General features: G+C 58.7%; 1 protein-coding gene across 1 annotated transcript in view; it reads right to left on the bottom strand.

Moving 5' to 3' along the window:
• Positions 1–23,376, bottom strand: part of KIRREL3 (kirre like nephrin family adhesion molecule 3) — a 141,232-nt gene that overhangs the window by 6,318 nt on the left and 111,538 nt on the right. The window contains exons 8-15 of the mRNA XM_054223277.1: positions 22,634–22,782; positions 22,098–22,225; positions 17,301–17,427; positions 10,005–10,105; positions 9,704–9,902; positions 8,522–8,557; positions 5,499–5,606; positions 1,440–1,549 (exon numbers count right to left, since the gene is read on the bottom strand). Coding sequence (XP_054079252.1) covers positions 1,440–1,549; positions 5,499–5,606; positions 8,522–8,557; positions 9,704–9,902; positions 10,005–10,105; positions 17,301–17,427; positions 22,098–22,225; positions 22,634–22,782 — 958 coding nt within the window. The remainder of the gene's footprint in view (positions 1–1,439; positions 1,550–5,498; positions 5,607–8,521; positions 8,558–9,703; positions 9,903–10,004; positions 10,106–17,300; positions 17,428–22,097; positions 22,226–22,633; positions 22,783–23,376) is intronic.

Genomic DNA, 23,376 nt, shown 5'->3' with positions numbered 1-23,376 from the left:
TCTTACACTCTGTCGCGTTACGTCCAGAAGTGCTGGACTTTGCCTACCCCCCGTTCGCACCTAAACAGCCCCTTCGCACCATGCTGTAACCGAGCCACCTCTCAGAGCTCTTGCTGAGATGCTAAAACACACGAGCTCTGTGAACCCCTTCCCGTAAGGCGTTGGGTTTTTTTTTCCCCGGCCATCAAATGAATGTTGTCATTATTTTTTTTTCTCCCCCCCCCGGCCCCCGCACCATTTCCATCCTTATCGAAACGTGCCCAGCGCAGCTCTGCCCTGCTCCGGTACCAGGCTCATGGAGGGCGCACGTCGATGTGAAATCCCCTTCTGGCTTTGGAAGACAATCTAAGAAAATCCCCGCGACGTCTTGCAAGACCCCTGTGCCTCCCACGACCATCCTCTTCCTCGTTCCCTCGGCAGTGCTAAACGGTCCTTGTACGTCTCCTCTGCTGAGGCTCCCTGCGTGCTTCCAGCCTGGTGGTTAAGGTCCTGAGCGGCATTTGGGATATCTCAGCCCCTCCTCTGGCAGCCAGATCTGGGCTTGGCACTGTGCATCGCTGTCGATACAGACCCTGGTACAGGGTCCTACGGAAGAGGAAGCTCCAAGCTCCCAGATCCTCCGTTCTTCCACCGAGTGAAGCCTTGCAAACCCCGCCGTGGATCTGCAGACTCCTCGGGCGGCTTTTGTCCTCACCTTTTACGGCCGCGCAGCTTTCTGCGGCTCCCCTTTCCCTCGCCATTTGTTCGGCTTGTCTTTGTCACCTACGGCATGACATCGGCAAGCGAAAGCGAAGGCGAATTGGGGCTGAGACACGGGGAACGGCGGCGACACCAGCGAGAGGAGCAGCCTGCGGCCGGGCTGCAAGGACGCGTCGGTCCGTGGGCTGAAGCTGAATTTCCTGGGCTCTCGACCATCAGCATCTTGCCCTGCCCGTTGTCTTTCGGTCCCCTCAGGCCACAGGAAGGTGACACCTCCCCGGTTACTGCAGCCCCAGGTCCAGGTTGGCCCCAGACCCCCGGCGTCAGCGATCTGCAACCAACTGTGTGCACGTACGTTATTTTTGCAGCTCGAACTCTCCAAAGCGCGTCCAGGAGAGCGCCGTTCTCGCCGGCTAATTAGCTTATTATTACATTGCGCTCACCTATGGCGTGTCTCCTTGCAGTTCGCACCACGTGAGGTGGCAAATTTGCTTTGCAATTAGCCCGGCGGGCAGCTGGGCTACCGCAATAAACCTCTCCCAGCTCTCCCTCCTCATTAGCAAAGTTTCACTCGAGGAGCTTTTACGGCAGGAGAACGTGTATCTCGAGAGCGCGATTTTTTGGAAGAGCATCCTTGCCTCGAGTGGGGATTACAGCACTGAACTACATGTGCCTGGGCTCGTTACCACCCGACACCCACCCAGAGTAATTGCGTATGGGGAGAAGAAGTAAATCCTTACCATCAGCTGCTTGATGGTTGGGTGCTCCTCCGTCTCCCTGCCCGAGGCCGGCTCCTTGTGCACGATCTCCACGCGGATATCGTTCTTGGCGGAAACCACACCTTTCAGATCTGGGCAAAGAGCGAGAGGGAGAAGGGATTAGGTGAAGGCAACCGCGGAGCGTCCTCAGGGGACCCCGCTCATTGCCGAGGACGTCCAGCAGGAAAATGAACCCTGGCTCAGCAAGCGCACCCGAGAACTGGGGCCGGGGCGGGGGGACGGACAATATTTGCATCGCCGTAAGGTAAACCCTTCAGCTCTGGGGAGCTCCGGTTTCTGTTTTAATTCCTTTGGGAGTTTGGTTAGTCTCTGCCGCGCTCACGGTGCTGTTAAGAGGGGCTGGGCTGCAGCAGGGCTGCTCAAACAGATGGTGGGCTCCTTGGCCAGACGGCGTATGCTGGGGGAGCGCGTGAAATACCGCTCCTCAGGGACGTGCCGGCTCTCCCCTGGCACCGGGAAGCCCCTGAGAAAAGCCTTCTCCAGGTTTGGGATGCGGATGCGTACGGAAAAGGCCAAGCAATGAACGAAGACGGAGCCAGGGCTTTGGGAACGACAAAATCATCCCCGCCTGCCGCCTGTTTTTAACGCAAGGCAGAGAGAAACGTTTCTGGAGAGGCTCTCTGCCTTCCCTGAAGGTGTCAGGCGTGCTTTGAAGAAGTCATTTTAGCAAAATTAAACCAAAGACGCCGAGCAGCAGGAGGAGAAACGGCCAGGCGAACGCGAGATGAAAAGCAGAGATGGATGCCAATCTGAAGAGCGAGATCTGAACAGCTTTGAAGCCGGGCTCCAGCCCACGATCTGGCTCTCACCTCCCCGGATGGCTTGCACCAACCCTCCCGGATCCAAAACCGCCTTGAACCGCTGGGTTCGACAGATCTACCTCCAGCAGAAGGAACCGGCAGCGCCCTGCACCGCCTGGGTCCAGCGGAGGCTGGACCACGCAGGGAGACGGCGATTTTATCTGTCAACCCAACCGAATCCTGCAACCGAGCCCGGCTTGAAGCTCCATCCTGGAATTAATCCACCTCGGCATCCTGTGGCCTCAGTATCTGCAGCTCTTCCGCCACCCACAGACGTCGCCAAGCCCCAGGGTGCAAGGCAAAGGGTTTCGCTGAGAAGATGTTACTGCTTTTTCTTGCCTTTTTTTAATTTTTTTTATTATTTTTTTTTATTGCCAGAACCACGTTCCTGGTGCCGGAGCCTCCGTCTTTAATCACGAGGAGAAGCTAATTACTGTCTCGCACATCGCCTCCCGGGAGCGTTCCCCCTTAAATAACGCCGGGCCGTTAAGTCACCAAAGATACAACAACAGATGTGCAGTAAAGTCTTTTTTTTTTTTTTTTTTTTTTTTTTCTTTCTTTTTTTCTTTCCCCCTTTTCTCGGTAAGAAAGAGCCTCCGGGCTCAGTGTGTCTGCACCCAGCGCTGGCTTCTGCTCCGTCTCCCCAAAGCAAGGCCAGGAGTTGCCCCCCCACCATTAGCTGCGGCCGGTCGCCGCCGTCAGGAGGTGCCTTCTCCAGACTTAACTGCTGGGTCACCTTGTCCCCCCTCCGCCGGGGCAGCCGTGCGGAGCCGTCCCCCCGCAGCCTGCCGGCGGGTTTTGTTTGCAGGGTATTGTTTTAAACGACGCAACTGCGCTCCGGGATTTGTCCTGAGAGAGGCATCCTGGTGGGAAACGCGTCCCTCCTGCCATCCAAGCGCTCTGCTGGTCCCATCGCTCCGGAGCTGATCCCTGTGAGACCTCTGCCGATTTCACACCGCTGACCACGGTGAGAGCCCTCTCCTCACCTCCTCAGATCCACTTTGCATTCGCGCCCCCAAAACTGGGACAAAACCCCTCTACGCTGGGCCAGCCGAGTCCTCCCCTGCGGGGTCTGGCACCCTGAGTGTCCCTCAGGGGCTGGTTTAGCTGCTCCCAGCTCCCCCCCGGAACCAGGGACGGACCCTGTTTTGGCAGCTCCAAGGGGCTTTTGGAGCCAACTGATGATGGAGCCCTACTGTCACTTGCCCCCAGAATTTCCTTCGTTGCCATCACGGCATCCCACCGCTCTCGAGCCATCAGCCCCGGCGAGCAGCCGGCAAAGCATCTGGCGTCTCCAGTTGGGTCCAGCTCCCCGGGAAAGGCTGAGCTGTTCCTCCTCCTGTCTCACGTTGGGGAGGGAAGGGAGAGAGATGGGGGAGGGCACCTTTGCTGATCTCTTGGATGATCTTTTCCTGCTCGCTTGCCCTGATCCCAAAATGAAACGGCAAAGAAGCCCGGGGACCCGCCCTCCCGTCCAGGGCTGCTGTAGACCTATTCCACCAGGACGTGGCAACCAGGGACTCCGCAGCGTCTCCTGCGCTGCGGGAGGCGCCGAAGAACGAGCGGCGGTGCGGGGGGCGCACCGGGAAGATGCCCAGATCCAGCAGCTTGTTCCATATAAGAAACGAAAAAGTCCTTTCTGAGCGGGACAGCACTGGAAACACGGCGGAGAGGGACTGCCATGCCACCACCTCCCCAGCACCCCCTTCCCAGTACGTATCCTCCCATCCCTAGGAAGGAAAACGCCCCTTATTCCTGATTTACCGCTGGGAATCCAAGGGCGGAATCACACAAGGCATTTGGGTGGGATGGGGTTGTCCCCTCTCGGAAGAACAAACCCTCCTTCTTCCCCCAAATCCTCCCCACGCTTCCAGCTCACGAGGGACTCTAAAACCCGGCACCCGCGCCGCATCTTTGATCTGTTGTCGCGGCATTAGTGGTGAATTGTTACGTCCTGTGGAGAACCCCGCACCGGCCGGTTACGTCAAACAAAAGGAAGATGATGAACCCCACGCTCTCCCCGGCTCCGAACGACGCGGCGGGGGGAAAGCACGGCTGACGACATCCCACCGTTGACACCGCAACACGGCTTGGCCCCCGCTCCCTTCAGCTGCTCGAATCGCCCGTGGCTGCTGAACGAGCTCCGCGAGGTTGGATTGGGTTGGATCCTGGGTCCCGGCCATCGGCAATCCCCCAAAAAGCGAGATTAATGACTGCGCCCCCCGCCCCCCCTCGCCTTTCATTTGTTAATACTCTCTAATGGAGGCTGCAAGAGTTCAGAGAAAACAGGGGATGAAGCAGGGAGAGGCATCGTTATCGCTCTTAAAATTAAACACATTTCTGCTGCGGGAGGCCGTGCGTTCATACCCAAATCCAGGAGGAGCTCGGCGCCTTTGATTGCTTTGCAAACGATCAAGAGAAGCAGGGGGAAAATAAGCGGAAAAGGGAAGCGGCTGGGTTTCCTGGCACAGGCACAGGGAGCCTGGCGCCGCGGCATCCGTACCCGCGCGGCCCCCGAGCCGGCAGCACCGTGGAGCATCTCCTCTTCCCCCTCCCGGTTTGCCGCCTTTTCGTTCAGCCACCGATCCTCCTTTCCTTTCCCGGTGGTTTTTTAACGAAGCGCCACGATGCCACGCTGTTGAGCCTTCCTTCTCCTTCGCCTGCGTCTCTAACGCCGCTTCGACTCGTCTTCCCACCCGCGGCCCGGCTTCAAAACCCACACGTCCCACGTAAAACCCCTCAGCTGGCTCTGATTTCCCACTCGGAAACCCGCATTTTACACGGAGAAAACGGCCTCGAACCAGAAGCAGAACAGAGAGCACGAACCGAGGAGGGTTTTTAAGCACCGACGCGGCGCGGCGAGGATGACTCTCGCTCTTGGACATCAGGATTTCTCCAAGGGAGGGATTGAAAGCAGGTCCCTTCGCAATCCCAGGACACCCCTGGGCGCTTCCCGAGCTGCCCGCGCTCCTATCGAGGCTTAGCGTTTAACCTGCCGTATTTTCCCACCTGCTCCGGAACCCTTTCCTTTAGCCGCCGAGCGGCGCCGACCGCTTGGTAGACCAACGCGAGGAGCCGGTGGCGCTGGCGTCACATCTGTTAAATTCAACCTCGAATTTCTTCGCGGCCCACTCTATCCCCCCCCCATCCCGCCCCCCCCCGCCCCAGGTTTCCTGCCCGAAGGGATGCAGCGGGGCCGGGGCGGGGGGACGACACTTACTCCTCTGGGAACGGGCACAGCAGAAGGCGACGATGGTGGCCATCAACACCAGGAACGCCACGCCGGCCCCCACGGCCACTCCAATGATCACTGCCATCGGCACCGACTCTGCAAGAGGAAGGAGAGGGAGCATGAAGCCGGGATGAAGGTCGGAGAGGGACCTTCCCCCAAGGGACCCACCCCCGGCTACTGGAAAGCGGCTCGGTGACGAGCCTGGGGCGGGTTTTGGGGCCAAATGGACCTCCTTCCCCGCTCCCTCGTCCCTGTGCGGGTGACCCTGGCACGGGCCACCCGTGGGACACTGGCGCGCGCTGCAACGTGTGCAAGCCCTGACCTCTCTGTGCCTCAGTTTCCCCCAGGAGGGCGAGAAGAGGAGGGAGCCAGAAGAGCGGGCTAACAACTGCTCTCAGCAGCGCCCGCCGGGTTGATGAATGAGTACCTCCACAGGATGCAAAGGGCAAAAGGAGACGGTGTGTTGATATTATTAAGAAGAGAATTGGCATCAGAGCAGGCTGGGAGAAAGGTCAGAGCCGGGACGGAGGGACGGAGTCGGGCACCGATCCTGCCTGGGAGGCGGTAGCTCAGCCGTCTCAGCGGGCGCTGTCAAGCACGTACGGGTTAATTAACCCAAGAGCCATCGCTCACAGCCTCTGCCTGTTTTATAGCCCAATCTCCCGCCTTCTCCCTCGCCTTATCAACCCCTGAGGGTGCTCCGAGGACCGGGACCGTGCCGGGGATGAGCCGAGGCCGGGCGGCTGCAGCGGGCGAGGGCCGGGGACGTGCGGGCTGGGCTCGGCCCGGAGGAGCAGAGCTCGCCGCAGAGCAGGGGTTACGCGCTCGCCTCCTTCTTTCTGCCTACAATAACTTCGCAGGCGGTTTTCCCGGCGGGGATTTCAGACCGCGGCTCAGCCAACAGAACTGATTTCTTTGCGCGGGTCCGGGCGAGGTGCGGGGAGGGTGGAAGAGGAAATCACGTTTAGGGTGAGAGGGTCAGATTGGCAGCCCGAGAGCCTTGTTATCTCCCTGCTGGGTTCCTCCGGCCCCTCAAAGCACAGCTCCTGCTTAGCGGCGAGCGTTGGGTGGGTGCCCGCCCTCCGGATTACGGCCAGGCAGCGCTCCCACCCAGGACACCAAAGCTGTGGGTACCACAAACTGCCTTCCTTGGCCGGGATGACCAAACCGCATCCCGAAGACCCTCTTCCCAAAAGCAGCAAATATCTACGGGTGCCTCATTCCTGTCCTTTCTGCGAACCCACAGCGCTCCGAAAGAGGGGTTACCCTTCCCGGGATGGCCGGCTAAGCTGGGTGAGGGTGTCCTCACCGCCGGTTTTCGCCTTGGAAACGGGTTGGGATGAATTTACGGAGAAATGGATGCAGAGGAGCGGTCGCCTTTCCTCCTCGCCTCCCCTGGCGTGGCGGAGCTGCTGTTGAACACGAATTTCATCCTGGACCCGAGACCAAAGATGCCTTCCTAAGGGCCGTGCCTCCTTACTGGGGGGACTGGGAGGAGACATAATTCCAGCGGCATCTTTCCTGTGTAGCCGGCAAAGGGTTTCTTCGCCGCTGCCTAATCCCAGCCAGGGCGGGGGAGCTAAAAAAGCCAATTCACGTCCTCCTTTAGCAGCGGCCATGGGGTCTCCCGGCTCCTGAGCCCTACTTTGAGAACTGTGGGGTGATAAAGAAATGGTGCTAGTTGAGTTTAGCCTCTCCGGCCCACATTTGCTCTAAAAAGAGCCTTTCATCTTCCCTGCTCAGCTTGTTGTTTCGAGTGATGCGGTTGGCGGTTCACGCTGATGCTTTCCGGTTTCGGGCTCGCTCGCGAATTTTCTGCCTGGGCCCGCTGGTCCCTTGGCGTGTCACTCGTCGCTCAGGCTGGGCCACTGGCGACACGAGTCGCTACCGAGCAGACCACCCAACTGCGCGGGCTCAGCACGGCGGTGTAGGAATTCCCCCGGGGGGGAAAAGGCAGGTCCCTTGAGTGCTCTGCAGCCTAGAGCTGGGGCTGGTTCCGGCTGCACCAAGGAGCTTATCCGAAAACCTGCACCCTCCGACGCACCCGCCGAGCCGCAGCAAGAAGAAACCGGGATTTTCTTCTCCGGGTAGCCTGCGGCCACCTGCCAGGCAGGGCTCCTGCCCATGGTGGTAACTCGTCGCGGGGTTTTTGCAAGCGCTTGGATCTCCCAGGGGACCACGGAGCGAAAGGGTGAGGAGACAGGAGACGGAGGTCGGCTTTGGGGCAGGGCCGAGCGACGCAGAGCTGAGCGAGGAGCAGGCAGTGATGATGAATGATGATGATGATGATGGAGGTTGAAGATGACGGAGGCTGGGAGCTGGTGGAGGATCAGGCAGGGAACGGGGTGGGGAAAGTGCCCGGGGCTCTCCTGGGCTGCAAAAAAAAGGCGACTGCGAAGGGGCAGCGCCCGGGACCAGCGGCTGGGGTGGCAAATCATCGTCTCCTGATGACAAGGGCGAGCTGACGAGGAGCAGTTTGCTGGGTACGTGCTCCCCCGTGAGCCCCGCTCCGGCGCAGAGGACGAGGCAGCACAAGGGCAGCACATCCCGCAGCATCCGCCCAAATATCCTTTCGGCCCTGCTCCGGTTGCGACGGATGCCGGCTAGCGCTCTCCCGGGATGCTGAGACAAGCCGATGTCTGCGGATGACCCCGGAAACTTCTACTTCTCCCGCTTTTTTTGCCCTGGAACAGCACTTAGGAGGTCCCTTTCGCAGCACTTTTAAACCGCGGCTGCGTAATATATTATGTCCCTCTCCGGCTGGGGAGCTGGGGCACAGAAAGGCGGCGTTGGTTTGCAGAGCGGGTCAGTGGCAGCGCGGAGACTGGACCACTCCAGCCTCCCAGTCCGTGCCGTGCCGCAAGTCACCGCCCTGCAGCTTCCCTACACCCCTTCCTGCCCTGCCCGGACCTGCCGGAACGCTGCCGGGGCCGGGAGGAGGACGTCGAGTCCTCAGGTGTGGTAATGGCTGGGGACAATTCACCTTCACCGTCAGCTCATGATTTCCATACCTGCTTGAATACCAGCTCCTGATTTCATTTCCGTACCTGTTTGAAAATAAAGCAAGTGTCCACAGCCTTGCACAGCCCAAGCGCCCACGCCGCTCTTCCGGAGCGCTCAGCCCTCTGCTCCGCGCGCAGGGATGTCCCCGTGAAGGGGATGTCCTCCGCCAGCCTACGACATCCTCAGCCACCCTACGGCGTCCCCCTGCCCAGGGCAGGGATGTCGCCTTGCATCGCCCTAGCAGGGATGCTCGGATCTCGCACGCGGAGCCGGCTGTGGACTTGGATGCTGCGTTGCCGGCTCCGACCCGACTCGGCTGCCCGGCCACCCTCCGCCGGGACCCAGGCTTGCCGCCGAGCGCTCCCGCTGACTGGCAGACGACCTGGAAAAACCACTGGCTCTGTTTGCATTGGAAGAAGCCCAAGGCTAATTTTAAGGGGTTCATTTAGCTCTGATTTAATCTGGACGGCAGCCTCGCCTATAAATCACGGCTTAATGAGAACAATCCACCTGCCTGCCCTGGCATTTAATAAAATAGAGGAGAACTGGAGTCCCTCCAGGAGCTAAGCGTTCCTCACAAAAGCCACCTCCCTCCTTTGCTACGGAGAGCCCCCCCCGAGTGGAAAACCCCCGGCCATCCCGAGAATGGCTGGAGGTGCCTTCGAGGCTGGCTGGGTAAGCTCGGCCCTGCAAAAAACGTGCTGGCGTCGTGGCTGGCGGCCAGGGTCTAAGGTTGCCACCAGCCCAGACGCCTTCCTCCCAGTCTCTCCCATCCTCGTGGAGCAGTGGGGTCTGGTAGGAGCAGCCGTTCCCGTTTCTCTAAGGTTATAAATGATCCTCCAGCCTGTGGCAGCAGCATCACCTTGTGCCGCGGGGCAGGGAGCGAGGGGTGCGGTATCGGCCCGTGCCCTCCAACTTCAGCAGGACAGGCGAAGTGGGACAACACCGTATCAAGCAGGGACTTTGCGGGGCTCGTCCCACGTCCCGACCCTCTGCCAGGACCAGGCACCCCAAGGATGCAATCCTACAGCTAGAACGTTTTTCACCGTCCTTCCTAGCTTCCTCTTCGACATCCCAAGAGCTTTTCTGAGCGTCTCCTGCCTCTCACAGCGTTTCCCCACTCTTACGGCCCGGCCAGGTGCTAATTCCCGCTGCCCGACAGCCCCCACCGGCTCCTCAGCGATGCCCACCTTGCTCTTTGAGCCGGATGATCTCCGTGTCGGAGCCGAAGCTGTTCCAGGCCGTGCAGTTGTAAATGGTTTGGAAATCAGCCCGGACGATGTTGCTGATGGTCAGCGTGGAGATGACGCCTTCATCCGTGCTGACCGTCTCCACCGTGTAGCGCCCAGAGGTCCCAGACTCCAGCACGTTCTCCTTCCAGGACCAAGCCTGCCAAGCAAGAGAGGGGTCAGCCTGGGGCAGGTTTGCCCCCACCGTAGGGCACCCGAAGGTGCGCCGGGCACCCACCACGCCCCACGGGACTCTACTCACAATTCGGTCTGGCGGCGGGGTGCTGCGGATGAAGCACTTGATCTGCCCTTTCTGGCCGTGCAGGGCGTGCTGCGTCTGGGTGCTGGAGATGATGGGCGGCCCTGCAAGAGAGAGGAGAGGGCTGCTGGCATCTCGCACGGGTGGCTGCAACACAAGGTATACTGGTGGTGACGGGGGCCGGGGGGGGGGGGAGTGTGTTAGCGGAGCCGTGGAGGGACATCAGGGTCCCCCTTTTTGGCTGGGGAAGGATGGAGCAACAGCTCCTCCTGTGATGTGGAAGGACCCAGAGTGGGGGCTTTGCTTTAAGCTTCCGCTGGTTTTTTTTGGTTTGTTTTTTTTTTTTTTTTTTTTTTGGCAAAACCCCCACAAAGCACCGGGGTCTCCCCACCTCTGCCCCCACCTCCCCGGTGCTGGGTGGCCATTAAATCACCCGGCAGAAATCGCCTTGAGGAACCCAGCCTCTGAGAAGGGCTGTTTCTTCCCGAAAGAAAGCCCACCTGGCGTTCCCCCCCCCACCCTGCTCTGCTCTCCCGGATTTGTTAAGCAACCATCACACTAATTGCTCCCCAGGGGCTTGAGGAAGCGGTGGGAGGGCAGGAGGAGGCACTGATGGGCAGCTGCTACCTGCAAGCCACCCGTCAGGGACCCGCCATCCGCCTGCTCGGCGTGGCGGAGAAATTTCTGCTGGAAAAACCTTGGGACCCCATTAGCTGGGCTCTGTCGCACCGCTTGGATGCCGGAGGAGCCCGGCCTGGCTGGGAAAGGTTCTTCCCGAGCGATACGAGGCCGAACGCATCGGCTGAGCCGGCTTCTGAAGGGAAATGTCCGTGTCCTGCCTTGGTGGGCATCCCGAGTTGGGAGAAAAGGGGCCGGAGAGGAGAGCATGGGGTGGTGGGATCAGCGTGTCCCCCCGCTCTTCCGCCAGCCACCCGAAGAGGGGATCACCCCATGGGGGCAGCGCAAGAGCTTGGAGTCCTAATTGGTGTTTCTTAGCCTCCTTAATTAAAGCGGATTTGCATTTCTATGAGTGGCTTGCTGCTGGCAGAAACGAAAACAGCAACAAGCTGGGCTGCGGGATACAGGCAGCGGGATGCAGGCAGGCAGCGGGATGCAGGCAGGATGCAGGCAGGCAGCAGGACGCAGGCAGGATGCAGGCAGGCAGCAGGCAGGCAGTGGGAAGGCAGTGGGATACAGGCAGGCAGCGGGATGCAGGCAGGCAGCAGGCAGGCAGTGGGATGCAGGCAGGCAGTGGGATGCGGGCAGGCAGCAGGCAGCGGGATGCAGGCAGGCAGCGGGATGCAGGCAGGATGCAGGCAGGCAGTGGGATGCAGGCAGGCAGCAGGTAGAGGGATGCAGGAAGGCAGTGGGATGCAGGCAGGATGCAGGCAGCGGGATGCAGGCAGGCAGTGGGATGCAGGCAGGCAGCAGGCAGGCAGTGGGATGCAGGCAGGCAGTGGGATGCAGGCAGGCAGCAGGCAGGCAGTGGGATGCGGGCAGGCAGCAGGCAGCGGGATGCAGGCAGGCAGCGGGATGCAGGCAGGCAGTGGGATGCAGGCAGGCAGCAGGCAGGCAGTGGGATGCGGGCAGGCAGCAGGCAGCAGGATGCAGGCAGGCAGCGGGATGCAGGCAGGCAGTGGGATGCAGGCAGGCAGCAGGCAGGCAGTGGGATGCAGGCAGGCAGCAGGCAGCGGGATGCAGGCAGGCAGCGGGATGCAGGCAGGCAGCAGGCAGGCAGTGGGATGCAGGCAGGCAGCAGGCAGCGGGATGCAGGCAGGCAGTGGGATGCAGGCAGGCAGCAGGCAGGCAGTGGGATGCGGGCAGGCAGCAGGCAGCGGGATGCAGGCAGGCAGCGGGATGCAGGCAGGCAGCAGGTAGAGGGATGCAGGAAGGCAGTGGGATGCAGGCAGGATGCAGGCAGCGGGATGCAGGCAGGCAGTGGGATGCAGGCAGGCAGTGGGATGCGGGAAGGCAGCAGGCAGGCAGCAGGCAGGCAGCAGGCAGGCAGTGGGACGTGGGCAGGCAGCAGGCAGGCAGGCAGCGGGATGCAGGCAGGCAGCGGGATGCAGGCAGCAGGCAGTGGGATGCAGGCAGGCAGCAGGCAGCGGGACGCGGGAAGGCAGCAGGCAGGCAGCGGGATGCAGGCAGGCAGCAGGATGCAGGCAGGCAGGGAGGAGGCAGGGGCTGGCAGATCTCCCCTCACCCCAGCTCAGCTCTTCGGGATGTTCCCTCTGGGTTGTGGCTCCCGGTTTTGAGTCTGTCACTGGGTTCGTCAGAAAACACAGCCTTGCCGCCGTGCCCACCCCTGCCGCCGTGCGCTGCCAGCACCGTCAGGCTCCGTACTGGCCGCGCCGAGTGGAAAAGCTGCAACAGGAGTTGCGACCAGAGGCCAACACACCGCTGGGGACAACCTCCGCGGGGTCTCCGGGATGCTCGGAGGGGGAGAGCTTGCTGTGCTCATCCTCTCTCCCATCGATCCAGCCTTTTCCTGTTTTTCTTCCCCTTTCCCCCCTGCAGCTGAGGCGTTCCTCTCAGAAAAGGCGCAGGAATTTAGGGTAAAGCGGGGAGAAACAGATTCACCTGCGTGTTCCCCATCCAAATCTGCCGATTTCTGAATTTGCAGAAGGCAACCAAAAATGTACCAAAATGCTAAATTCTTCGCTCTGGTGCATTCGTCCATTGCCCGTCGCAATTATCCCGTTAACACCTTCCCGCACCGAACTTCCACGGCTCCCCAAACACTCCCCAGAGAGATACAGCCCTGTCTCACCGACCAGCGACCAGGAACGTGGGTCTGGCAGCTCAGGAAATTACCGCCGTCCCGACGGGTAACAGCAGGAGCTGTGGGCGAAGGTCAGGACTTGTTTTGATGCCACGGTCGTAGCCGTGTGTTAGCGGGAACTTTTGTGCCCCTTTTTTAGCAGAAAAAGGAAAATAAAAAAAAAAAAATAATAAAAAAAGGCATTTTGGCGTGGTTTTCTGCCCAAATGCTCTTCTTTGAGATGCTCCCAAGGTGTGCATTCGCGTTCATCCATCTCTGAAAGCCCAGCTTTTGGAAGTGTTGGCAGGGATCTCAGCTGATTCCTTGCTTTGCCTCCCTTTAGGAGGATGCAAACGGCACTTTGCCCTCCTGAGATTCCTCTTTCCAAGCATGCCCGAGGTGGCGAGATCTTGGCCTCGGCTTTCCTTCCCCGTGTCTGGAGCAGAACTGTGCCGACAGGCAAGCGACGGCCCCAAACGCTTGCTGGGGCTTTTTCCTCCCGGTGGGCCACGCGATGGGGGACCCATTTGGTCCTCTCATCTTTCCGAGGGTGGCACAAAGCACGTGGGATGAGCTTCTTGGCTCGTTAAAATTTGCTTAGGTGGTCCTCCTGCTCGCCTGCCCTCATCACTGATGAGCCCAAAGCCAATGGAAGCAAAAGCCAGGCCTAAATAATAATAATAATAAAAACCCAAACCCATCTTCTTTCTACTTCAAGGGTTGTGTGTTACTTACAAATTCCAGAAGCGCTCCAAGACTGGGTGACGCTCGAGAAAAATGGCTTAATAATCATTAAAAGGATCATTTTCCCCAAGGAGAGTGGGTTTTAAATGGCCCAAATGCCAACGGCTTTGGGTTTTATTATTGCTTTAGGAGCTCAGAGTCGAAGGCTTATCATCATGATAATGGCCTATGACTAAAGACCATTTGTGAGATGAACATGCCCAGAAATAATAGCGCCGAGTTGCAGCCTCTTCACATTCGGGGTGGCGTTTGATTCTCCACCAGGCTCTGGCTCCTTATGAAAGCTGCCAATCTCCGGCTTGGCATTCAGCGCTGAGTGCGAGACAGCCCACGGGCAGGAAAAAGGCTTTATACGACGATGTTGCTATGGATATAAACGATGGAGCTATTGGTTGTCGTTATTTTTAGCACGCCGGTGCCAATTTATTTGTGCGGTCCTGGCGGCTCGCACAAAAGGGAAGGCAGCTTGCTGACTCGGGAGCCTTGGAGGAATGAAAGGACGGCCTCGACTCCTCCAGCCTGCTCGAGCCCACCTGAAGCTTTCCTCCCAAGGCCTCACAGGGATGGAAACGGCTTGGCAGGAGAGTTTGGTTTAACTCCTTTGCTTCCTGCAGAAGCCCCGGGCTGGTTCGCGCTGCCTGGCATGGCGAGGGACCGCCCCCAGGTCCCCATCTCCAGCGGTGGTGGAGACACCCTCGGTGAAGCCCTCAATGGGCTGCTGCAGGCATGAGCTGAGGGGACACCACGACGTGGATGAAAAACTGGACATGAGCTGTCCATGCGTGCTTGTAGCCCCAAAAGCCAATGGCATCCTGGGCCGCATCAAAAGAAGCGTGGCCAGCAGATCCAGAGAGGGGATTCTCTCCCTCTACTCTGCTCTGGTGAGACCCCACCTGGAGCACTGCGTCCAGCTCTGGAACCCTCAGCACAAGAAGGACGTGGACCTGTTGGAGCGGGGCCAGAGGAGGGCCACAAAAACGATCCAAGGGCTGGAGCCCCTCTGCTGTGAGGACAGGCTGAGAGAGCTGGGGGGGTTCAGCCTGGAGAAGAGAAGGCTCCGGGGAGACCTTAGAGCGACCTTCCAGTACCTGAAGGGGCTCCAGGAAAGCTGGGGAGGGCCTGTTGGCAAGGGCATGGAGCGATAGGACGAGGGGCAACGGTTTTAACCTAGAGCAGGGCAGGTTTAGATGAGACATTAGGAAGAAGTTGGATCATGCCCAGAGAGGGGGTGGAGGCCCCATCCCTGGAGACATTCAAGGCCAGGCTTGATGAGGCTCTGAGCGACCTGATCTAGTTGAAGAAGTCCCTGCTCACCGCAGCGGGGTGGGACTAGATGGCCTTTAACGGTCCTTTTCAACCCAACACATTCTATGATTCTGCGATTCGATGATGTTCTCCTGACCCAAGCAGGTCAGCCCCTGCTCTGCTCCCAGCTCTCCAGCAGGCTGGCCTTGCTTGTTGGGGTGAACCCCAGGCAAACGAAATCCTGAACTAGCCACCCGGGGTTGTCCAACCCTTCTAACAAACCTCTTCTTGCAGAGCAAGATGGGCAGCGGTTGGTGGTCCCTGCTCAGCAGCCCCTGCCAAGCCCAGACGATGCATCGACAGACCGTACCACGGGCAATCCTGCCGTGAAGGTGACGGGAGCTTCAACTGGGCTTGTGTGCAGCCAGCAGCATCGAGAGGCTTTGGCCATAAATCCCACTGCTGCTGATTTACGACGGCACCAACAGTTCCTCGCCTCCTTCTTGCCTCTCCTGCTCCGGCCCTGCCAAACGCTGCTCGTTTGCATAATCCTCCTTCCCATTAACGAGACTCCTCAATCATATCTGCTTCCTTTCAGGCCGGGGGCCTCGCGCTCTGGCGCGGGGACGGGCTGCTCGCCGCAACCGCAGAGGTGGCCAGCGAGGCGGGCGGTGGGGAGGGCCGCGAGACCCGGCGGCAGCGAGGGTGGGAGGATGCTCTCCCACCGCGGCATCACGCTGCTGTGATTTCTGACCGGTCCGAGAGCGGATGGGCTGCTACAGGTGGGACTGCAGGCTCGGATGGGCCGGATGAAGATCCCTCAGTCGGGGTCTCTGTGCTGTCGGTGGGACGGATCCGCCCGCGTGCGCTGATCGGAGTCTGTGCAGCCAGCCCAGAACAGACACTTCTAAATGCCTAATTTTACTGTGACGAATCCCAGCCCACGGAGAAAGGCACCCAGTAATACCAAGACTATTGTATCACCCTCTGGATTTAAAATCACTCGAAAATATGAGGTGTTCAACTTCCCTCTCAAATTACAGCGGAAAAGACTTTCAGCAGAATTCATTAGCTGGATTAGACACACTGTGCCGTGCTCCCGGAGCTGGAGTTCCAGCTGCAGGACGGGATGCCAAGCCCCGGTGCTTGGTGGACGTCAGGCTTGGGGACGCTGCTCTGGGGCTTGCTCACCTTGGTTCTCCTTGCTCGGAGAGGCAGGAGACCATCTCAACCTGGAGGTGTGGGATTCTCCCTTGGTGTAGGGATACAACACTCGTGACGGCGTGTCCCAATGTCGTCACCTTGGGGTTGCACCAAAGCCCAAAGCAGCGGATTCCCCAGCGGCACGTCCCAGTGGGACGGGATGCTGCTTGCAGTCGGCTCCGGGGAGATGCCCGAAGCTGAGTGGCGAACCTTACGGCACGGATTTCCCCCGCGAGGCGAAAAGCTCATCAGCGGCGTAAGCTGCAGAGCTCCTGAGAGCGCAACTTTTCCATGCCACACGCTCCCAACGGCCCCGAGCCTGCCGCGCGCTTTGCTCCGCGTTCCAGGCAGCCGCCTGCCTGGTAGGTGTCAGGAAAGGCGCAGGGTCTTTGTTTGTGCTAATTTGTTGCTTTGTTTTCCAGGAGCTAGTTTAATTGTAATTAAAACCCAGCAGCCGCCGGGGAAGGAGCATGCAGGCGCCGAGGAGAAGTCGAGGGAGTGGTTGGTTTTCAGTCCCCTGCCGCGTTGCCCTTGGCTTCCCTTTCTAGCATTATCTGCATTTAAAATTAACGCTTGCTGCCGCCCGTGCGGCTTCCCGGCTTGTTTTCTTCTCTTCGTGACAGCGAGTGGCGAGTGAAACCTGCCAGTTTGTCACACAGGTGAGAGACAACGCAAAATTCATACTCTATTTATACCATTCGCAGCCCACCTGGCTCTTTCCTTGCCATATTTAGGCTGAAATTCATTATCGGCTGCCGCGGGGTCCTGGCCGGCTCGTCGTTAAAATTCCGGGGTTCTGGAGTGTTTCCCAGCCCCCCGGGTGCGAATGAGGGTCCGGGGCACATCCTGACACGGCGCTGGGCCAGCCCCGAGCAGCCAAGGAGGAGCTCGTGTCTCTCCCAGGCATCCTCACGTGGGCTCTGCGAGAATGATTAGGCTGCCGGTCTCGGATCCAGGCTCAATTCCCAGCTCTCCGGCTGTACAACGGAGACAACAGCGCTCTCCGACCTTGCAAGGGCTTTGCAAGGTAAATCTATTAAAGATTTAAAGACGCCAGCTCCCAACTACTCAATAAACCCCTGTTGATAATAAGGAACCAAGTGGGTCTTAGATAATGTTAGGGGTTTTTTTTTGGTTTAACCCATGCATCTCCAGGCAAACGGATGTAAAATCCAATTTATTCCTATTGCCTGCAGGGCACGGACCCTCCCTGATCCAACCGCGGGTGGGATTTGCTCTGAAAGCAAATATCCGAGGGGATAATTCGGCAACGGGAGCTGTCAGAGCAACGGGAACAAAGCAGTACGACGGCGGACCGGAATAGCAATAGGAAAAGCAAGAGGTACCATTGACTGTGAGCGTCACCTCCCGTTCCCCCGCGCCCACCCGCGGCACCACGGCTCGGCACACGTATTTCCCAGCGTCTTCCTGGCGGACAGACTTCAGGGTCAGCTTGTTCTCGTTGCTCAGGACCTGGAAGAGAGGAAGGGGTTGCTTTCGGGGGTGGGGGGCTGACGGGAAGCAGAACAAGACACACGCGTTACGGGCTCAAGGGCAGCCCCGAGGAAATGAAGCAGGTGAGCCCAAAGCCTGACACGGCATGGAATTATCACTTATTGCTGTCGACCGAGGAATAAAGACACAACCCAGGTTTTTTGGGGGGAAATGTAAGACCTGTTCCTATTCATCTGAAGTTTTACAGACCGCAGTTTTGCAAGAAGTTCAATATACAAGAGAAAAACGGGTGACCACGAGCCAGCAATGTGCCCTCGTGGCCAAGAAGGCCAACGGCATCCCGAGGGGCATCAAGAAGAGCGTGGCCAGCAGGTGGAGGGAGGTCATCCTCCCCCTCTGCTCTGCCCTGGGGAGGCCACACCTGGAGCGCTGGGTCCAGTTCTGGGCTCCCCGGTTCCAGAAGGACAGGGAACTGCTGGAGAGGGGACAGCAAAGGGCTACCGAGATGCCGAGGGGACTGGAACATCTCTCTCATGAAGAGAGGCTGAGGGACTTGGGTCTCTTCAGTCTGGAAAAAAAGACGGCTGAGGGGGGATCTCATCAACGCTTATAAATACTTCAAGGGTGGGTGTCAGGAGGATGGGGCCAGGCTCTTTTCAGTGGTGCCCAGCGACAGGACAAGAGGTGACGGGCACAAACTTGAGCATAGGAAGTTCCACCTAAACACGAGGAGGAACTTCTTCACCCTGAGGGTGGCAGAGCCCTGGCCCAGGCTGCCCAGAGAGGTGGTGGAGTCTCCGTCTCTGGAGACATTCCAACCCCGCCTGGAGGCGTTCCTGTGCCACCTGCTCCGGGTGACCCTGCTCTGGCAGGGGGTTGGAGGAGATGATCTCCAGAGGGCCCTTCCAACCCTATGGTTCCATGATTCTATGACCGGTGGTGGCTGCAGCGACACAACAGCCTTGTAACCTGGAGCAGAAAAGCTTTCCAGAGAACCACACTCCACACTTGAATTTCCATCTTCCCGTGTGCAGGGGAAGCTGCCAGGATTGTCTCGGGAATTTCAAACCCGGAATTGGTGGGAGACCGATGTGGAGAGCTGGCAGCCCCCTGGGAAGAGGGTCAGGGAAACCTCAGCTGCTTTCGGCGAGCCCTCCCCACAGACCGGCTGCCCAACGTGGCTATCAGCCACGCCGCCCTCCTGCCCCGGCGGTGCAATTAGCAGCTTTATTAAACCTCGAAAATTGCTGAAGCGGAGGGATCTGGCTGAGGCTGTCAGCAGAATCCCAGCGCTGGTGGTATTTAAGAAAAAAAAAACGAAAACCAAACCAAACCACGTGGCTGATATAAAACAAACAGCGGCTTTCGGAGCGATGCGATTCCCCGCTGGAAACTGGTGCCTGGTGGCTAATTCCTCCTGGTTGCCCTGGCCTCCCTTTGCTAGCCCGTCACCTCTCCCGCCTCCCAGCGCCCGCTTGCCTCGTCAGCCCCCTCCCACAGCTGGTGCCTCCGGGAACCAGTGCTCGTGCAAAGCCCCGAGGGGTGGTTGGACATGGATCTGGGTCTCCCTATAGCAAGAAGATGGGGGTCGGACCCCTAAGCTGGCACGAGGCAGAGGGCAGCGAGCCTCAGATCCCTTTTAAACCCACTGTTTTAGCACCGATTGCGAAAAATGTCCACGCAAACGCCTCGGCTTACTTGGCCTCATCCTCTCCGGTGGCTCTGATTTGTTTCCTTCTGGGAAAGCAGGAGGAAAGAAGGTAAATTTTTATGGGAGCCTGACCTGGCTCCGGAAGGGGAAGGGAGTGGGGGAAAAAAGCAGCCCCGCTCCCACGTCCCACCGCCACGGCCGGGCGCTGAGGGGCTTCACGCAGCAGCATCCCCCGCCAGCGCCCCTCGGGGGAGACACAGGCGGCTCTGCTGGCCAGCACGAGCATCTCCGCCGGGTTAATCCTGTCCGTCCTGAGCCCTGAGGTGCTCCAGGTCTCCTAGAGGGAGCCAAATGAAAAGGGAGAAGGCTGCTCTGCCGGTTAGCGAAGGTCAGCCCCGACGCTGGCTTGGGCTGGAGCGCCAGGGTCAGGAAACCCTCATCCTCACTGTCCACGGCTCCTTTCAGCCACCCTGCCCGCTCCAGCGGCTTCAAGAAACCGAAACAGCAGTCTACGGTGTGAGAGCGGTGCCCGTAACGGGAATAACCCAGGGGAACGTCAACTGCAGCCGCGGGAGGGGAAACCACCCAGGGATTGTTGACCTGCTGGGATTCCTTAGCTGATTCGAGCCGTCAGCTCGCCCAAGTCTGTAATTATTTCCCAGGAGACGGCCCTCGCTGAGGTCATTATGGTTTGGAAAAAATACCCCAGTTAATGCCTCAGCGTCCGCTCCCCTCCTCGGTCGGTGCCCGGGGAGCGACTCGGCCCGTTCATCTCGCTCCCGGGCCAGCCCTCCTCTTGAGCGGCGTCACTCAGCTTTGCCTCATCGACTTCAGGCCCCGCCGAAGCCGAAAGATGCTTTTCAAACTCCCACCTGAGAGTTTCACGTCTCAGCCCTCCTGTAGCTCCCTAACGCGGTTTTGCGCAGCCCTCCTGTCTGTAAAGAGGGGATCAGAGTATCTCGCGCCTCCCCGGGCCGGCTGAGCCGTGCTTAATATTTGCAAAACTCCTTACGCTTTTCACAGGACAAAAGAGACCTGGAGAAGTCTGCTGGGCCAGATCCAGACTCCCTCCGCCTTCGTCAGCCTCCAGCCCACAGCGGAGGGGAGCTGGGGTGAACGCGGTAGGATGTGAGCTCTCAGCTCTGGAGGCCAAAAAGGACCATCCCAGAAAGGACCATCCCGGAAAGGACCATCCCAGAAAGGACGATCCCAGAAAGGAGCATCCCAGAAAGGAGCATCCCAAAAAGGAGCATCCCAAAAAGGAGCATCCCAGAAAGGAGCATCCCAGAAAGGAGCATCCCGGAAAGGAGCATCCTGGAAAGGACCATCCCAAAAAGGACCATCCTGGAAAGGAGCATCCCAGAAAGGACGATCCCAAAAAGGACTATCCTGGAAAAGTGCATCGCAAAAAGGACCATCCCAGAAAGGAGCGTCCCAGAAAGGAGCATCCCGTAAATGACCATCACGGAAAGGTGCATCCCAGAAAGGAGCATCCCAAAAAGGACTATCCTGGAAAGGACCATCCCGTAAAGGACCATCCTGGAAAGAACCATCCTGGAAAGGACCATCCTGGAAAGGACCATCCCGGAAAGGACCATCCCGGAAAGGACCGTCCCAAAAAGGAGCATCCCAGAAAGGAGCATCCCGAAAAGGACCATTCCAAAAAGGACCATCCTGGAAAGGACCATCCCGGAAAGGACTATCCCAGAAAGGACCATCCTGGAAAGGACCATCCCAGAAAGGACCATCCCGGAAAGGACCATCCCAAAAAGGACCATTCCAAAAAGGACCATCCTGGAAAAGACCATCCCAGAAAGGACCATCTCGTAAAGGACTATCCCGGAAAGGACCATCCTGGAAAGGACCATCCCAGAAAGGAGCATCCCAAAAAGGACCATCCCATAAAGGAGCATCCCGGAAAGGAGCATCCCAAAAAGGACCATCCCGGAAAGGAGCATCCCGAAAAGGACCATCCCAGAAAGGAGCGTCCCGGAAAGGAGCATCCTGTAAATGACCATCCCGGAAAGGACCATCCCGGAAAGGACGACACGCAGGCAATTTGCAGAGGCGCCACCCGTCAGCGAGAGGTGACGTGATGCTCTGGCTTCTGTCCAACCCAGCCCATCGTCACGGGAATGGATTCTCCTTCTACTGGGACTCTTTGGCAAACACCTCCTGCGGGCGAGAGCCGCGTGCGCAGGGGCAGGGGCAGACAACCCACCGCCTCGGTTCCTCTGTGGCGGCGTTGGCACTGGTTTTCAGGAGTCTGCGTTTTCCCTTTGCCTCTCCCAAACGGGAATCCAGGCCTGACTTTCCAGCCTGCCATCCAAATTCCCCATGGATGCACACACGCTTATATCCAAAGTACTGCAAAGGCGATAAAGCCTTTACTGTTTCATCACAGAATCACAGATTCATAGAATTGTCTAGGTCAGAAGGTACCTTTAAGATCATCAAGTCCAACCATCGACCTTAACACTGCCAAAGCCACCACCAAACCATGGTCCTCAGCACCACGTCTACATGTCTTTTAGATACCTCCAGGGATGGTGACTCCACCACTTCTCTAGGCAGCCTGTTCCAACGCTTCACAACCTTTTTGGTGAAGAATTTTTTCCTAATATCCATCCTAAACCTCCTCTGGTGCAACTTGAGGCCGTTTCCTCTTGTCCTATCACCTGTTCCTTGGGAGAAGAGCCCGACTCCCCCTGGCTACCTCCTCCTTTCAGGGAGTTGTAGGAGCAAGAAGGTCTCCCCTCGGCCTCCTTTTCTCCAGGCTGAACAAACCCAGTTCCCTCAGTCGCTCCTCACAAGACTTGTTCTCCAGACCCACAGCCTTGCAGACCCACAGCCTGGGAGCCACTGCTCTGCAATGCCACGTTGTCCCCTGCATTTGAAGGACCCTTGTAGGCCCTGTATTTGTCCAGCCAGGAGCTCCCAGCCCGTAGGTATGGGCTTTGCTCCCAGATGGGGAGCTTCATGCAGTGTTTCGCGCCCCAGATGCCCCGTTCCCCACCTCCCCGGCAGCGATTCTTACCACGCCCGAGCCGCGCTTCATCCAGACGATGGTGAGAGATGGGTTCCCAGTCCAGGCACAGTTGAAGACTGCGTCCGAGCCCAGGTCAACGAGGAGGGACTGCGGTTCTGTCGCCATCCTGGGCCCAACTGCACAGAGGAGACCGGAGTTACTCCCAATATTGGGCTGTGTCGACCAGAAACTCTCAAACCAAAGAGTCCACTGTGCCAGAGGCAGCAGTTGTAGGTCTTGGTGGACCTATGGGTCACAGCCCCATAAGGCCCCCAAATAAAGAAGGCGTTGCCTGCTGCGACCCCAGAACGACCAGCTCCCCAAGGGCCACCACCATGGGCTGTGCGCTCATAAGGCAGGAGGAAACTATGGGTTCCACCACCAGAGCATTTACAAAGTCTGAGCTGCAAGAGACCGGTCACCAGCGAGTCCTGGTCACCCTGGGCAAGCCAGATCTAGCCCTGTCCCCTTCCCGTTCATTTTCAGCAGCTCTGCTGGCGCCGCTTAGCCCTGGGAAGCCATTCTCAAGCTGACGGATTACTCACAGTAGACGTCCACAGTCCTGCTGATGTTTGTGCTGCCCAGCGCGTTGGTGACCTCGCAGGAGACGGGCTCGAAGAAGAAGGTGTGGTCCACGATGGTTTCGTAGAAGTCACCGGATGCTTCCTTTATAACCTGGCCTTTTTTCGCCCACCTGTTGAAGGAGAAAGAGCATCGTGGCGGTGCTGGTTTTATGTCGCTTCCCATTTGCACGTGTGTGACGGTGGGGATTCGCCCGCCCAGCACACAGCTGGTAGTGCCGAGGGGCAGCAGGCCACGGGGTGTCCGCTGCTGCCCTTGACTTCAGGAGGGACATGTATTTGTCCTTGGCCTCGTCCGCCTCCTCCCCGCATCGTCCGCCAGGAGGTAGGGGCTCAAACCGCAGGTTTTGGAGGTGACACCAAAGCAACGCGTACGTACATCCCTAACGCAACCTTTCGAAAACAAACCAAACGTTGCCATTTCCCCGCGGAAGCCTGTTTCACTGGAAACACGCCTCATCCCTTAGGGTTGTGGGGCACGGGTGGGAGACCCCAACGGTAGGAGGGACGGGACACGGAGAACCACGGTGCCAGGAGAGTAGTCCCTGCTGCTCCAACACATCAACACTGCTGCTCCTTCCTCATCAAAACCACTAAAAAACCTTTTCGGCTTCTCCCCACTTTCACCCTCTTCTTATGGTTTTTTTCCCCCAATCAAAGAGAACTTTATCCTTTATCCCTTTAAGGCAGCTGAAATAACATTACCC

This window comes from Rissa tridactyla, chromosome 17, assembly GCF_028500815.1.
Source record: "Rissa tridactyla isolate bRisTri1 chromosome 17, bRisTri1.patW.cur.20221130, whole genome shotgun sequence".
In the NCBI taxonomy this organism is placed as follows: Eukaryota; Metazoa; Chordata; class Aves; order Charadriiformes; family Laridae; genus Rissa; species Rissa tridactyla.
Note: the sequence above shows the minus strand (reverse complement) of the source record. Positions and strands in the feature narration are given on the sequence as shown.